Source organism: Mytilus californianus, unplaced genomic scaffold, assembly GCF_021869535.1.
Source record: "Mytilus californianus isolate M0D057914Y unplaced genomic scaffold, xbMytCali1.0.p SCAF_11, whole genome shotgun sequence".
Classification (NCBI taxonomy): domain Eukaryota; kingdom Metazoa; phylum Mollusca; class Bivalvia; order Mytilida; family Mytilidae; genus Mytilus; species Mytilus californianus.
Window position 1 is genome coordinate 25342095 of NW_026262593.1, and position 18526 is coordinate 25360620.

At 30.8% G+C, this 18526-nt stretch overlaps 1 protein-coding gene across 1 annotated transcript; it reads right to left on the bottom strand.

Annotated features, from left to right (window-relative positions):
- Window positions 1-160: 160 nt before the first annotated feature.
- LOC127719779 (protein SCO1 homolog, mitochondrial-like) lies at window positions 161-18108 on the bottom strand. Its single transcript, XM_052226038.1, has 7 exons — window positions 17956-18108; window positions 16940-17176; window positions 13375-13465; window positions 10936-11133; window positions 9517-9609; window positions 2044-2159; window positions 161-336 (listed from the first exon to the last, which is right to left on the bottom strand). The coding sequence occupies exons 1-7, from the start codon at window positions 18016-18018 to the stop codon at window positions 208-210; spliced, it is 927 nt and encodes a 308-aa protein (XP_052081998.1). The 5' UTR covers window positions 18019-18108; the 3' UTR covers window positions 161-207.
- Between the last annotated feature and the right edge of the window lie 418 nt (window positions 18109-18526).

Below are 18526 nucleotides of genomic sequence, written 5' to 3' on the forward strand. Positions count from 1 at the left end.
GATTGAGATCCAACCAGAAGTGCCCCATATTTTATGTTATGAATACAATGAGGTTTAATATGAAATATATAGCAAAAAGTCACAAGTGAGGAATTCTTATGTCCATTCACTGCAGCTTATCCAAACTTATAAGGAAGACATTGTAACCAATTAATAAAAATGATATTCATAAATATTTTAATATAAATACAAAACAATGAAAAATAGTTATTTTTTATGAAGTCTCATATGTTGTGCAATACTTTTTGAAGCTTGAAGTGCAGTTTTATCTTTTCCATAATAATCAACAAACTCTCCTTTGGGACTAATTAAGTACATCACAATAGTATGATCAACCTGAAAAATAAATTTTAAAAAATTCAACAAAAAGTAAACTGCATGCATTTAGAAAAAGATAAATATTTATGTACGTACACAAATATTGACATCGTCTCCAATATTTTTCCAAAATTTTTAGCATCACGTCAGAAAGATTTAATGTTTCAAACCAAATGAGATCGTTTTGTATAAGGCATATCAACCTGCACAAAATATAGGTCAGTTGTAGTAAAATTCTGGAACCTGAATTGGAGTTGCATTGGAGTTGAATTAATTGAAAATTGAAGATCAGGTAAAATCAGACTATACTGCAGACTACCAACAACTTCAAAGAAAAGACATTTTGGATCAGATTAGAAAAGACTTGAATATCTTTCCAAACTGTCTAAAATCAATAAAAGATCATAATGCCTTCAAAAATGAAAAAGAGGCCACATATAAACAGGAAGATCCTAGGAGCCAGTATTGCTCACCTGGTATTTTGTATAAAGTTGAAACCTCACAATAAGAATATTTCTGATAGTTTCTGGCAAAATAGCTAAAACTTGTTAAAAATAGTCTTTCAAATGCAATAACTTCTATAAGGAGTCCCCCTGACAATTTCAGCCAAATAAGCCTTATTGTAAAATCTGTCCTGATGATCATTTTTGCTGTTATCATTTTTTTCTCTATCTACTACATTTGTGTGTACTATAGTTTCTGTAAAAAACACAAAAATGGGTATAATCCTCTTTCAAGGACAATAACTCCTATAAGAAGCAGAATGACCATTTCAGTCATGCGAACTTATTTGAAGATCTTTTCCTGTTGTTTACAGTTTACTTTATTATATTTTTAAGAAAATAGCTAAATTGACAAAAAAATGGTAAATTAACTGACCTATTACATGCAATTTCACAGGACCTCAAGAGGCAACTTAGATTTAATTGTTCTGTTTCATACCAACATAAACACACACTTCTCTTCTAAACCATGTTGTAAACATCCAATGCAGAAACTCAGATGGTAAAGGTTAGCAGTGATATTGTCGTCTTTTTTCAAAACTACCTCTACCGTTTTTGGGAAAAATGCATAATTTTTATTGAAATTGGGAAGTTTTTTTGTTTTTTTTTAACACATCTCCGATTTTTTGCTGACCTTTGCTGTTTTTTTTGCACAGTTTTTTCAAGTATATTTTGATTGTCAGACATTTTCAACCTGAAAGGAACTTTTTGGGGAGGGGAAAGAAACGGAAACAATGATGGTACTTAATACATTGAAAACCATTTGTGTTACAAACACCGTGATGATTCTAATCAGAAACCTGGATCTCAAAAGTGCTTTCATAATATCAAAATAATAAAATTGAGAATGAAAATGAGGAATGTGTCAAAGAGACAACAACCCGACCACAGAACAGACAACAGCAGAAGGCCACCAATAACATGAATACGAAATTTACATACATTACTACCGATGCCATTACTGTTTGGGAAAAATGTAAAGCTTATTGGGAGGAATTTTATGCCATTTTTTTTTAGTAATTGGGAATTTTCTTTAGGGGAAAAAGCCGAATTTCGGATGTAATTTGAGGCAAACAACATCACTGGTTAGCCATAAATATATCAGTTATTGTACGAGTCACAGATGTTAAAAATTTGGTTTAAAAATGAAAAGAAACATTACAATGCACTCTCGTTTCCAATGTTTTCAGTTCACACTGGCACCCACAATATTGGTACTTACAATATAATCTCCATCTTCATCAACTGGTCCCTTGCTGTAATATACTCTAAATGTTCTGGTCACTTGTTGTATTTGTTCATGGGTACCAGTAAGTCCTAATAGTTTTGGAGAAAATTCTGAAAATAAAACAAAACACTGATTGCAACATGAATACTCTAATAAACTGCAAATTGCTTGCAAGAAAACATATCCTTATTGTTCAGTCAAGGGTTAAAAACATATCCTTATTGTTCAGTCAAGGGTTAAAAACATATCCTTATTGTTCAGTCAAGGGTTAAAAACATATCCTTATTGTTCAGTCAAGGGTTAAAAACATATCCTTATTGTTCAGTCAAGGGTTAAAAACATATCCTTATTGTTCAGTCAAGGGTTAAAAACATATCCTTATTGTTCAGTCAAGGGTTAAAAACATTGCCTCATTCAAAAATTTTCATATATACAAAGAGTTGTAAGATATGTCTCTACTGTGTGCATAATTTCGATAGTTTATTGCAAATGATGAAATTTAAATTGTAACACTGTATGACTTTTTTTCCTCTCAAGAAAATGATATAATAACTAGTATCTCAATTTTTTGTAAAACAATTGAAAGGTCTTTCCCTTAAAAGTCTGATATATGTAATGTACTCTTTACAACCATTCTTTTGATATGCGACAAGCATATCTTCTTAAATCTTTCACTTTTCGCACTTAATGTCCCTATCCACCTCAATTTTTGAGATCAGAAGTATGATATTTGTAATGTAGACTTGATGTCCTTTCATTTGATATGTGCCTTCACCATCTATTAGGATGTTGGATTTTTTGCACTTAATAACTCTATCCAACTTATTTTTATGGGACAGGAATTTGATATTTGAAATGTACATATTATGACCTATCATTTGGTATTCAACAATCTTACTTTTGAAGACAATTTATTTTTGCACTCAATGACCCCAACCAACACATTTTTGAGGGACAGAAATTTGATATTTGAAATGTACGCATTATGGACTTTCATTTGATATGCAACAACCTTACCATCTTAAAGTTTTAATTTTTTTGCACCTACCCTTCTCTTTAGGAATATAAGCCCCCCTCACAAAATTTCAAACTGTAATATCTGTAAAATGTCTACAGATATCTCAAATCTGTTAAGTGTAAGATGATCTGCAGATGCAGAACACTGTCAAAAAATAATTGGGGCAATTTCATATGTCATTAAGGGCACAATGAATAATTAAATATACTACCACTGTTCAACTCAGGACCACTTGCCCTTTCAAAAGGTCACAAGGTTATAGTACCCTTTAAAGGTCAAGGTGAAATTTCTTGACCTTGACATTGACCTTGAATTGAAGATCTTAAAACACTGATCATTTTTGCAGTTTATAGTAGGTTGATATTTGTTACCATTTGAAAGATATACACAAAAACTATACTTTAAAGAATTATCTCGTCGTAACTTTTGAACGGATGGTCACACAGTTTTGGATCTATGTATAACATGTAGAGCTCTTTGAGAGGAACATTGTACATGCTGTGTGTATGCAGATATCTCTTATTGTTTTCTTTACATTTAAGCTTGAAATTTCAGTGTAAAAACTTTTTTGCACTCTATGACATTTGACCTTGGGTGCAAATGAACGTCACATGAACTTAAGATTATTGGTGAAGGTCCCATGTCTCTGGAACTTCCGGTTCTGGAAATATAAAAAAACAATAAAAGGAAAATAACTTCTAAAGGGGATATATCTCAAAGGGGATAAAGTTCTATGCAGCCTCATCTGTTAATACTTCATGATGAGATCTACCTATTATCCAAATATGTCTTCAAAAACAACTAGGGGGGGGGGTGCATGATGAGGTATATCGATGGTCCAAATTTGGTCTTGATAACCTCAATAGAAACGGTGGGAGGCCACGACAAATATGTTTGAAAAAAAATAGAAAAAACATTAAAAAACACAATAAGGTCTTTCCCAATGTAGGGGAAACAATTTATACTCCATTTCTCATCTAAGTCTGATATATCAGTATATAAATTGACCTATCACAACTTAAGGGTGTAAACTATCCAAAATTCAAAGTGAATGGACCATGTATGTATATTACTTAAAGGCCATTTATAAGTAAAAACTGAAAAATGAACAAAAATCAAATTTTTTATTTTTAAAAACTATAATTTTTTAAGAAGCTTGTGTCCAAGTTTCATAACATTCCACCAAAAATTAGACAACATTATTAATGTGTAATAAATTTAGTCCCGGATTGTATGTACATGTTAACTGTAAAAAAAAAATATGTATACTTATCAGTAAAATATGAAAAAATGAAGAAAAAAAATTTCAAAAATTTTACACTGGATCATAACTGTCTTCCTATCATTAGCTTTATGTGCATACTTGATAAACTGCCAAGTCCAAGTTTTATACAAATTCATAAATGTTTGACAAAGTTATTGATGTTTAAAAATAAATTTAACAACAGACTGAACCTAAATGTTGAGGCCGTCACAGAAAGAAGGATCATATGTCTTGTTTCATTGAGAAATTGTTCCAGGCTCCACAAAAAGTAGACCAAAATTGAATTTACAGCATAAGAAATGCATAACTTAGGGGTCATAACTTTGTCATTTACAAATTTGTGATGTGCTAATAAGGATTTATTTTGTATTATTAGTTATATCATATCTATTTCTACGTAAAATTTGTAGTATTTTAATCAGATTGAACAAATACATCAAATCTAAATGACAATTTTCAACTTTTGTGAACCTTCTCTAATGACATATTAAAAAAAAAAACTAGAAAACTTTGAAAAAGTGACATATAGAAAACTTACTATATGTACTATGTTCAAAACTCTTTTAACCCATGACATCATTCAGGAAGTTTAAATATTTTTTTTCATTTAAATTCAATAGAGATATTTTTTGTTAAATAACAATGCTTAAAAAACATGATACCCATGCACTGATATTTTCATACAATTGGTGATGGGATTGAAAATAAGAACTATGATCAGAACAAGTATTCACCACAGAAGGAAGTATTTAGTAAGTAATAAGATATAAACTATAACTCCAAATAATTACAAATGTATTATGGCAAAAAATTTGTTATTCATTGTGTTGTTTTTTAATGCAGGGTTTTAACACAGATTCAACATATTAACAAAGATTCTGCATAAAACGTAGGTATTACGATTACCAGTTACAACTTTCAAAATGACTTATACAAGAAGGCTTTTCTAATTTCTATGTATCAATATTTATCATAACATTATGACAGTATCTTCACAAGTAATTCAATAAATGTTAATACATGTACCCCAGCAATGACAGAAGTATTTCCATCGGTCAGTCATTATTATTTCTGCACACTGCAACTCCATGGATCTCAGCAAAACAAAAATCACATCTTATACACTGAGAATCTGAGGGTCTATTTCTATTGCTTAATTATAAGATGTGGTATGATTGCCAATGAGACAAATATCCAGACCACCTAAGTCCAATTAATATGGATGAAAGCAACAGTAGGTCACTGTAAGGCCTTCAACAATGAGCAACACCCATAATGTATAGTCAACTATAAAAAACCCTGACATGACAAAATTTTATACAATTCAATTCAAATGGGGAAACCAAGTGCCTGATTTATGACAAAACAATAACAATATGACAGACAACATCCAAAAACAACCATTAAATTACTGACTCATGACTTGGGATAGATATATCAAGAATGTGGTGGGGTAAACATGTTTGTGAGGGCTTAACCCTCCCCTAACTTGGAACAGTGGTGTGACAGCACAACATATAGAACAAGCATTCTGAGAGTATTGCATGGCAATACATAGTCCCCTACCGGGTAAAAATTCATTATACTGGAACAAAATGCTAACTTGTTATATAACTTGCCATGGTGTAAACAAAAAGTAAATATCATGTCAATATCTTCAAGCATGACTAAAAACAGTGTGGAAAACTGATTATATGAGTGAATTTTTCAAGTCCAAGGACCATAACTCTGCACAAAATTATTAGACCAAAACAAAAATTTGAACTTGATCTGTAACTTGTCATGATAAAACTATATACCAATTATCAATCAATATCGTTTAAGCATGATGAAAAAAACATAAGATATGATTAATAGTTCTCTAAAATTAGATATGATGTAATACAGTGTATATCTATTTTCAAATTATAATCAAATATAATTAATAGTTCCAAATATTTTTTCTTTCATTTGTCACAAACTAATATAGATTTGTAACTTATCTATAAAATGTCAACAACTTTTATCTACACAATGTAATGTATTGAAATATTTACATAATAAAAATAGATTATTATCTTATTAAAGGATTTCTCTTCATAATTTTTTTTTATATATATAGCATTCAGAAAATTAGTTTATACTAAACATGCTAAATAACTAACAAACCTGCCAAAAAATTCTTCAAATAATTGAACAAAGAATGTCTTTTAAAAAATTAGTTATCTCCCTTTGTACAGAAATATGGTTTAACATAGTACTCTAACATTAGATATGGTCCAGAGTTATGGTCCATAACTCTGGATTAAATCATCAGACCGGAACAAAATTTGAAATTGATCTATAACTTGTCATGATAAAACTATATACCAAATATCAAATCAATATCTTCAAGAACGAAGAAAAAAAGTGTGGAAAGCTGATTTGCCGGACTGACAGAAGGACAGACAGACAGACAGACAAACAGACGGACAGACGGACAGAGTGCAAACCTGAAGTCCCCTTCGACTTTGTCGGTAAGGGACTAAAAACTGTAAAATCAGTTGGAAATCTGAATAGCATGAAGCCCAAAGACAACTACTGTTTTTTAATTATTGCCTGCATTTATTATCAAGATTTTAGAAGAATAGATAAAATTGCAAGATTAAATATGTGTTTTCAGAAAAATATGCGTACATATATTTGTATCGAATATCAAAAAGCAAGTTCTTATTATTGCGATACTCACCAAGTCGCATTATTCGCATTAATAAAAACCTTGCAATTATATCTGAATTTACAGTAATATCAAGACAAAACACACTAAGTATTTATCTAAGAGTACTGGCAATTACTGAAAGTTTGACAGCTTTGTAAGATAAGTTCTTGTCTATAAAAATAAGGACATGTGGTATGATTGTCAATGATACAAGTGCTAGTAAGCAATTATAGGCCACCATATGATCTTCAACAATAAGAAAAACCTGTACCGTATAGTCAGCTATAAAAGGACCTGACATGAAAAATGTGACACAATGCAAACAAGATAACAGCTCAATTTAACACAAGTTATTTGGATAGGAAATAAAAAGTATAGTAATGAGGTATTATGCCAAAATAGAAACCTTACATGGGGAGAAACATGTTTTAAGTTATTAGGTATAAGCTTTGATGTTAATCTTGATAGAATTGTAAAAATTAATTATGATGAAAAAATTGTACAAATAAAATGTGTAATTAAACAATGGTCAAAACGAAATCTTACTGTTATTGGTAGAATTACTGTTGTAAAGACATTGATATTGCCTATTTTAAATCATTTGTTTATATCCTTACCAAATCCAAGTGATGATATTTTAAAAAATGTTATTGAACTTATGTACAATTTTATATGGAGTTCACCAATTGATAGAATAAAGAGAGATGTTTTACAAAATGATATTGAAGATGGTGGACTCAAAATGATAAATCTTAGTGCATTTATTTTAGCACTGAAGTGTACATGGATAAGGAGATTATTTAAAACAGACAACAAATGGCAGAATGTTTTTTTGTCAAATGTTCATGTAGAACTTGAAAAATTTTATGGTTGTGGAAGTGTTTATATACAAAAATTACAACAAAATATAAAAAATAAATTTTGGCAAGATGTTCTGAAAGCATGGCAACTTCTCAGAGAAAAAGATGAATATGACAGTTGGGAATGCTTTCTTGCTAGTCCAATCTGGCTTAACAATAATATAAAGGTAGCAAATAAACCTATTTTTTATAAAGATTGGTTTGAAAATGGTATAAGATTTATAAATGATATTGTAAATGAAGATGGGACTTTTTTCTCTCATCAAGAATTAGAAGAAATGTATCAGATAAATGTGAATTTCATGAGATATAATAGTATTATATCTGCTATACATCAAGCATCAAAATCATTTGTGGGAAAAAATCACAAATTAGAACTACCTTTAATTCCATCTGCTATTAAAAGACTTGTTAAAAGTTCAAAAGGATCTAAAGATATGTATATTGTTTTAAATAAAAATAAAAGTGTTCCCACTAGTCAGTTAAGATGGACTGAAATTTTTGGCTTTGATCAAAATCATTGGAAAAAAATTTATAAAATGCCATTTGTTGTCACAAATAATACTAAGTTACAGTGGCTGCAGTATAGATTCAATCATCGAATCTTAGCTACAAACAAATTTCTTCATAAAATTAAGATTTATGATAATCCAAATTGTACATTTTGTAATAGAGAAATTGAAACATTAGAACATTTATTTTGGGATTGTGAACATACACAGATATTATTAGAACAGATTGAAAATTGGTTTCTGACCAATGGAGTTAGTGTATTTTTTACAAAAGAAGTTTTTTTGTTTGGTAACATTGCAAAAATATCAAAAGGCAATGCAGAAAATACTCTTTTTCTTACCATAAAGCAATATGTTTATAATACCAGATGTTTTAAAAAAAAACTGTCAATAAACTCAGTAAAAGAGAAGATGAAATATGTGTATGCAATTGACAAAAATACTGCTATGAAAAACAAATGTGAACATCAGTTTCACAGAGAATGGAACATTTTTGATAGATTACTTAGTTAAGTACAAAAATGTATACACTTTAAATTTAATATTATACATGTTATAAATGAAAATGCTGTATTTACTATGCTAAAATAGAATTCAATGTCTAGATGAATTGTATTGAAAACTCACCACACTATTTTCTCTCACTCTCTTTCTCTCTCTCTCCGGTGTTCAGACTGCTTTACTCTTTATCTTATATTTGTATATTTAAAAAAAAAATTGCTTCCTAATAAAAAGATGTATTGTTAAGATAATATCAATAGATTTATATATTATATATTGTTATTATTTGTGTATACACTGTATTATGTTGTAAATTGGAAGTTATAAATAATAAAAATAAAAAAAAAAAAAGATAACAGCTCAATTTATTACAAAAAATTTAGGAAAAACAAGTATGACAGACATATAGACTGTAATACATGTATGCACTTAATATTGCATTGTTGTTGTCTGTTCTATTTCCATTTTAAATTATAATTTGCTCTTTACCTGTAAGGGTCATTTGAATCCCAAATGCATGACATAAATGTGATGGCCACTTATCATTTACATTTGTGTAAAAAAGAAATATTTTGAAACTGGCTTTTTCCTCAAATAAAGATTTTAAAAGTTTATCATCTCAAAGAATTATTTACCTTTACAATATTTTTTGACGGCTTCTTTACTATCTCTGTCTGGATCAACTGTTACAAACAACGGTACTAGTTCTGGGACACCAGCTGTTTTGCCTGTAAATTATTTTTTTTATAAATTTTACACATGTAAATGATGTAAATGATTGTAAAATGTACATCTTTTGTATTGCAATCTGATCGAAATATAGATCCTGTGTCCATGCTTCCCTACAATGATCTGACAACAATCATTTTTACTTTCTGTTTTAGCGACCTTCGGGATCCTTTGGTTTTATCATTATGATACACTTTAAAGAATTGAAGGCTGTAATTTAATTTGCTGATGTAAACAATATCAATTTTCATGTTTTTTTTTTGATAACATACAATGTATCTGTTTATTTGAAATTTTACCCATTTTTGTCTTTAATATGAGAGACAACTCAAATTTAGAGATCCAGGGAAGTTCCACAAACCATTATCAATAATTATAGTGGTGCCCAATTATATATCATGTACATACATGACATAGCAGTGTTATTAGAAAGAAGAACATTTTTGTCATTATTTGATCAATTGCGAATTATCATATCCACTGGAAGTTTATCAAAGAGGCAAACAATTAATTTTGCATGGAAAAAAAATATGGTAAATTTTTTTTTGCAAAAATATTTCATACCTTTTGCTAATTTTGTGTACATGATTTAGAAAAAAAATAGATGGTATGAAGGATAGGTTACAATAAAGGCCTCATTCTACCTTAATTTGTTTACTGAAATTTGAAATTTATAATTAATGTTTCCATTAAAAAATGAATTATATCCGTTTTAAAGTTGAGGTGATGCAAAATTAGAAATGAGTAATTTTCTATCCATGAGGTCACAATACATGTGCCTGTGAAGTCATGCAAAAGGCCTTTTTAAGAGAACATTGATTTTGGTCCTTTTTCAGATAGTTTTGGAACTGTAATAAAGAGTACATGCCAGTACAAACTAAATAATTTACCACAAGGTCTGTCTATATGAACATCTTTCATGTAAATGTTTTTGTGGTTAGTGTATGTGTATTAAATAACTTGCATGTGCTCAATATTTTTAATTAACAAATATGAATCAAAATATGCAAATCTTGGAATTTTGCTATAATATATTACCTAAGTTTGTGGTTGAATTATTTTTACTATGAATATTTGAACAATCAAATATAACGGATACTTTTCAGTGTTCCCCCCAGGGCCTTTGAGCATCATGTCAATGTGATGCAGTATTGGTTGAATGTAATGGTATCTGAAATGATTAACTCATACATGTAATAGGTTGTGTTGTGGATGTGATGCTATAATTTCTAGAAACAAAAAAAACACATTTTTCAATTTAGTCCTTACTAGGATGCTATATGAAATTGTGGGGGAACACTGTTTAACAATGTACGGCTACTCACCTAAAATATCTACAACTTCACACATTTTTTCTATTTCATCAGGGCAGATATCTGGACAATGTGTGAAACCAAAATAAATAGCCAACCATTTTCCTTGATAGTCTTTATCTGTCTTTGGCTCACCATTGTAGTCAACTAATGACCATTCTCCTCCTATTGCAGCTTTGCCTACTGATGCATTTCTCTCTCTTGCTAATTCTATAATCAAAAGAGGACTGAAATGGTTGAACAGAAGTTCATAAAAAGGCAAAAGGGAGGTTTGTGAGAGCTTAAAACTGGTATAACTCCATCAGATTTTGTGCCTGCACCAAGTTATATATATGTATATATATATATATATTTATAGAATAGGCTATCTGGAAAATGTGGTGGTTTTTTTTTTTGTTTTTTGTGTGTCTTTTTTCTTGGGGCGTCAGTTATAGTGGTCTGTTTTTGGGTCAAACATTATAAGTAATTCCAGATACTCTTTTATGCATTTAATATCAATAAATAAAACTTCAAAGATTTCTTAGTGATGAAACTCCAGCACAAAACTCAAACTAAATACCTTGTTTGCATAGGCAGATCCAGGGAGGGCCCTGGGGGGCCCAGGCCCCCTTTCGTGGGAAAAATTTGGTTGATTATATAGGGAATCACTGAAGCGTGACTGGAATGGCCCCCCCTTAGGTCAGTCAGCGGGCCCCCCTTACAAAAAGTTCTGGATCCACCACTGGTTTGTATATTGTAGGTCATGAGTACGGATTAGTCTACACAAAAATTGTACTCAATGCTTTACAGAAATGCAATATTGAAATATTAATAATAAATTATAAAGAGAAATACCTTTCAACACAAAAAATTACCAAAATCATTCAAGCATGATATCACATGTATAGCCAGGATGAATTAAATATTGTTCAATCATTTTGTCCTATGCAAGATAATTGCAAGTGTAAAATATCCAATGATGAATCTCTGAGTACAGAAGCCAGAATTTCTTAAGCCTCATCATACTCATAATCAATAAATAAAAATGGAACAATTAGATTTTCAATAAATTTACCAAGTACTTGAATCTTTTTTAACACTTAGCAGACAACAGCCGAAGGCCACCAATGGGTCTTCAACGCAGTGAGAAAATCCTGCACCCGGAGGTGGTCGTCATAGATTTGTTGTGCAATGTTGCATCAGATAATAAAATAAATTCTTTAACCTTAACAGGCTGAAACCTTTTAAAACAGGCTTAAATGCACTACTCATTTTAGCAATTTCAGACTTGAATAAAGGTAGATAACTCCTATTTGCAATAATTCTTGAAAAAACTTTACTTACACAACATGCACAAAGTAATTTCAAAATCACTTATTAGGCGGAGTCAAACCAGTGTACATTATATTTAGATTTGATTGGACATTATCAAATAATCAATTTAACTATGTACAGGTTTAACTATGCCTACTTATCATGCTTATATTGTTTGCAGATGTCAATCTTAATTACAATGCTTGAGCAAACATTTATACAAAGAAAGCAAGCAAGTCAACCAAAGTCTTAATCTACAAGCATTAGGAAATTAGCTCTAAATAATTCCCCTGTCTATTTAGTTATCTATTACATGTTATCAGTCAGGTGACTTACTTAAATGAGTGATTTTCTAAATCACTGATTCAAGTAACATTATGTCCATAAAGGTTGGAAGTAAGAGTTGTCTTTCTTTAATAATCACCTATTTAAGTAGTACAAATTAATCACTAGACTAAGTGATTTAATTTTATTGTAGCTTTAAATATAGAATACTAATGATCCAGGGACTAATTATGTTGCAAAAATTATCAGAACCAACATCTGTGTTGATAGAATGACCGGGTCATGTCAGGTGATAACCTTGTACTAAATCTAGGATAATGACAAAAATCACTTGTTTAAGTATCATACCTCAATTTCCTTCCAAAAAATCACTTCTTTAAGTATCATTATTTTAATAACCCCCACTAATTTCAACACCCCCGAACAGTGAAATTTTGATCACGAACAGTAAATTTTTTTACATAATCTATAAGATGAAACCCTGAATTTTACAGGAAAAGTACTCCCACTGCTGGGAAAAATCTGTTAAGAAAGTATCAGTTCATTATGTAAAGCAATTTTTATAGCATTTTTTCAACTTAAATAGAATTTGCAGCTATATGATTGCATCAAAGGCATAAACCTTGCTGCTTAAAAGAAGCAAAAAGTTATTTTTTTTCAATTTTACTAATGAAAAGATATTGTCTAAACCTATGTGTTTAAAATTTTGATAAAACTACAAAAGCACAATTTGTGACAAAACTTCGAATTTGCTACTTAAATAAGTGATTTAAAAATCACATATTTCAATAAGTCCCCTGACCTGGTTATTATGGCAATATGCTATGCTGTACAATGCTGCATGACTGGCTATATAATATACACTACACTTACCTAGTTCACGCTTTTTTTTAACATGATTAAAATACAGTAACATTACTGTACCAACTGCAGCAGTAAGACCAAGGGTTTTCCATGTGACTGGCTAAAACCATAGAACAAAAATATTACATGCAGGAAAATCAATTTATAATCAAGTCATATCATTTATCCAAAGCCTGATTAGGTTTATCATGTTTATAGCTACATATATAAAATGCTCCGCTGGGCGCAGCTTGATACGACCGCAGAGTTCGAACCCTGAACAGTTTGGGCAAGTATGGACACAACATTCAAGCTTCATACAGCACTGAATTTGGATTGTGATTAAATATTTGACACAGCATAGGTTTCTGACACAGAATGAATGTGGTCTAAGTTTGAATGTTGTGTCCATACTTGCCCCAACTGTTCAGGGTTCGACCTCTGCGGTCGTATCAAGCTGCGCCCAGCGGAGCATTTTATTACATCTGCCATGAAGCCACTTCCTATTTGAAATTTTACAACATTCATTGTAAGAATTTAAACATTTTTAATTTACCTATTCAAACCATATCATTATTATTTGCTTATTTAAATAACCAATTTAAAATGGAAAATTTTAAAGAAAAGAAAGAAAAAAAAAATCCCCCCCCCCAATTTTTTGAACCCCCTTATGATTCATCACCCCCAAACTCAATCCCAGCCTTCCCTTTGTGGTATGGTACCTTGCAGTACAATTTCAGAGAGATCCATACACTTGAACACATTAGTTATTGTCTGGAAACTGTAAAAATGCTTGTTTTTTGGCCCCTTTCTGGCCCCAAATTCCTAAACGTTTAGGGCAATTACCCCCAAACTCAAACCCAGCTTTCCCTTTGTGATATGGAACCTTGTAGTACAATTTCATAAAGATCCATAAACTTACACACAAGTTATTGTCCTGAAACTAGAAAAATGCTTGTTTTTATTTACCCTTTTTGGCCCCTTTCTCCTAAAATTTTAAGGCAATTACCCCCAAAATCAATCCCAGCCTTCCCTTTGTGGTATGGTACCTTGCAGTACAATTTCAGAGAGATCCATACACTTGAAAAAAAATTATTGTCTGGAAACTAGTAAAAAGCTTATTTTTGGCCCCTTTTTGGCTCCTCATTCCTAAACGTTTTGGGCAATTACACCCAAACTAAATTCCAGCTTTCCCTTTGTGATATGGAACCTTGTAGTACAATTTCATAAAGATCCATACACTTACACACAAGTTATTGTCATGAAACTAGAAAAATTATTGTTTTTCCCCCCTTTTTTGGCCCCTAATTCCTAAAACTTGGAGGCAATTAACCCCAAAATCAATCCCAGCATTCCCTTTGTGATACATGTATGGAACCTTGTGATACAATGTCAGAGAGATCCATACACTAACACACAAGTTATGTCTGGAAGTTACAAAAATGCTTATTTTTGGCCCCTTTTTGGCCCCTAATTCCTTAACTGTTGGTACCATAACCCCCAAAATCAATCCCAACCTTCCTTTTGTGGTATTGAACGTAATGGTAAAATTTCATAGAGATCCATTTGCTTAAACTAAAATTAGAGTGCGAAAACCAATGTGTCTTCGGACGACAACGACCAACGTCATACCAATATACGACCACAAAATTTTTTTGCAGTCATATAATAAACAGGATATACAATGCACATGACATACATCAATGTACATACATACATTATTATTTTTTTTGTATAAGTTCAGAAGTACATGGTTTTGTCATGTTTGATGATACAAAATATTGAATGACTTCATATAATTTTGCAAATTATCTTTTCAAATATAAATATTCACATATTTTTGTCCCTGTCATGCCTGTCTAAAGTCAGGAACCTTGTTACCAGTTATCTTATTCATATCCTAATAATTCAATTTGGGAGTCACATGTCTTCTGATTGGCTGAAAGTTTTTGTCTATCAGCTCATAGACATAATTTTATCATGTGACAATGACTTCATCAACGTTTTTTTTATGATTAACATGATTAACTCCTTACAAATGGAATTTAGAATTAAATTATAAGGAATGACTGTAATATTTGTTTCTGCCTATTCGAAATAACCTCAAAAATGTGGTGCACACTTTTAATCCGCTACGTGGGTCATTCTGTGTGCACCACATGTTTGACATTATTTCTTCATAGACAGAAATATATTACAGTCATTCATTAAATTAATTTTGTTTTTTGGAGAATTTGGTGTAGATATACTAATAGCAGATTTTTCATTGTGTCTGTTTAATCCATTGATAACTTTGATAGAATACAGACGATTTACAGCTTGACGATCTATAGTTGAGGCTGACTGTATTTTGTCCTCTTGATTTCTTCTGGTTATTTTTGTCATAAAGATTGCCTCTATGAGATATCGATCATCACATCTCTTTTTTTCATGATCTTTACATCTTAAGAAAAGAAGAATATCTAATACATGTACTACACAGGAACATTTACCTCTAAATATGGTACTGTTATTATATAAGGATAATTTGCATCAATTTACAAAATTCTTAAAAATAAAAAAAGGAAGATAACTCCAATTTAAAAATTACTTAATATTTAGAAGAAAATAAAAATGTTGCAATTTTTCCATTTATAAAGGGCATAACTCTAGAACGGTTAAAGTGACACCACCAAAATTCAAACTTGATCTGTGTTTTGTGGTAATAAGCACTGTGTATAAGTTTCATAACATTTGGTTAAGGCAAACTAAAATTAGAGAACGGAAACAAAAAATTCAGTAACTTTTCCATTTGTAAAGGGGCATAACTCTAGAACGGTAAAAGTGATGCCACCAAAATTCAACTTGATCTGTGTGTTTTGTGGTAATAAGCATTGTGTATAAGTTTCATAACATTTGGTTGTGGCAAACTAAAGTTAGAGAACGGAAACGAAAAATTCAGCAATTTTTCTATTTGTAAAGGGGCATAACTCTAGAACGGTATAAGTGACGCCACCAAAATTCAAACTTGATCTGTGTTTTGTGGTAATAAACATTGTGTATAAGTTTCATAACATTTGGTTGAGGCAAACTCAAGTTAGAGAACGGAAACCAATTTTGGGACGTACGTACATACGTACAGACGGACAAGGGTAAAACTTAATGCCCCTCCGCTACGGCGGGGGCATAAAAAATGTTATACTTAACCATCTGACCATGTATATATGCTACATTAAAATTATTTAAGGAATTACTGTAATTTTTTTTCTGTCTATGAAGAAATAACATCAAAAATGTGGTGCACACTGAATAACCCGTGTAGCGGGTTATTTTAAAGTGTGCACCACATTTTTTATGTTATTTCGAATAGACATGATAGACAGAAAAAATTTTACAGTCATTTCTTATAATTTAATTCTAAATTCCATTTTAAACCGGAGTAAACCATGAAAAAACGTTGATGACGTCACGGTCACATGACAAAATTATGTCTATGAGCTGATACACAAAACAACGTTAGCCAATCAGAAGAAGTGTTACATCCAAAATTAAATTATTGAACAATTGAAGCTATAACATGAACTATTGAGCTCAATGCAAAAATTTATCATCTTACCGATCCTACTTCTCTTTTTGATCGCTTTGGAGGTTTTTTGTCTTCCTCAGGATTTCCATCTGTTTTATCTGAATTCCACCGTTTAACCACAGATTTGAAAGAATTTGTTCTCTGAAGCATTAATTTTTGACAGTTTGAAAGAGATCGAACCTGATGAATTGGTATAAATGAGTTTTGCACAGTATGTCCAGATATGCTTTTACTGGTGCTGGAGTGATTCATAAAGCTCCTGGTCCACTGAAAAAAAATATCATTTATTTATACATGGGATGCTCATAATTCATTAAATTGAGAGTAAGTGTTTTAAGAGTTGTATGTACAATGTACATCATGTACATTTTCAAAATATAAATGTATATCATGTAAACATGCAGTGTTTTGTAATACATGTAGATGTATGATAAATTAATATGTCATTTAATCTTTAAATGGCAAAAATATCCTGTTTACAACAAGTCTTGTACAACATGTACATGTACTTTACTGGACGACAATTCTGGAGTAAAATTTTATACAGTATTGTGATCGCCAAGTACATGGAGAGGAGATCCCAGGTTTATATTTTATGCAAGCATCCAGTCACATTAATTCTGATGCTTTGTTTTCCTGTGTTAGATTGTACAGGAGTTTACCATTTTATCAAGAAATCAGAAATCACGTCAAATAAATAGCATCTTAGTCATATACCTTTTTAATTAAATTTTTAAATTGTGCCAGGTCACTACAGTAAAAACACTATAAGAGGTCCATATTTGTACTTGTTTTTATAATATTATCTATATTTATAAAATTGTCTCACGGAAATAAATTGCTAGCATTCCATGCACTATTTTCGTATCATTTTTTTTAAATTAGTGAGTGCAGAGGGAAACACTGTGGATTTGCTATTAAATTACATATGTTTAGCATTGAATAAATAAATAAACACATAATCCTTGACAGTGAATAATTATATAACTATATCGGATCCCAAGGTTACAAAAGCATGACGAAATACTATATATTAAGTTACTTACAATACTGCATCTTGCTTTAAAATCATTTCTTATCAATATTTTCATTCCATGCCAAGTTGACATTTTCTTAATATTAATGCAATCGTATTAAAAATTGAATGTTGACTAACACGTTTTGTAACAGGGATAAAGGAACAAACACAGATAAGCATCGAAAGCTTCCGAATAAAAATAAACATTTCCGAATACAACCTGTGAGATAACATAAAATAAATCTTTCCTCCTCGAAACAGGCCCATATGCACATAACTTTTTTCATCTTGTTTGTAAATCAATAAAAATTAAACATTTGGGTGAATGTGAGTCCTATTATTAACCTCAGTCAATTTTTAAAAGATTTTTTATAATATAATTTGAATATGTGCTTTTTATTGCCTAACCAATAAAATACAAAGATGTACTGATATAAATTCAAGGAAGGAGGTTATTTTTGAAGGCCGTACGGTGACATATAGTTGCTTAAATCCGGTTCATTTGGACTCTGGTGGATATTTGTCTCATTGGCAATCATACTACATCTCGTTATTTTATATTTAACCGAAAATTACATCAAATTTGTTAGGCTATGTTA

What these genes read in the sequence shown, in the direction of transcription:
- LOC127719779 (XM_052226038.1), bottom strand. Translation starts at nt 18,018, where the DNA reads ATGTCAACTTGGCATGGAATGAAAATATTGATAAGAAATGATTTTAAA. An exon ending in CAAAAAGAGAAGTAGGATCG is followed by an intron (nt 13,466 to 16,939) that starts GTAAGATGATAA and finishes CTATGGTTTTAG; the next exon opens with CCAGTCACATGGAAAACCCT. An exon ending in TAAAAAAAAGCGTGAACTAG is followed by an intron (nt 11,134 to 13,374) that starts GTAAGTGTAGTG and finishes TTTTGATTATAG; the next exon opens with AATTAGCAAGAGAGAGAAAT.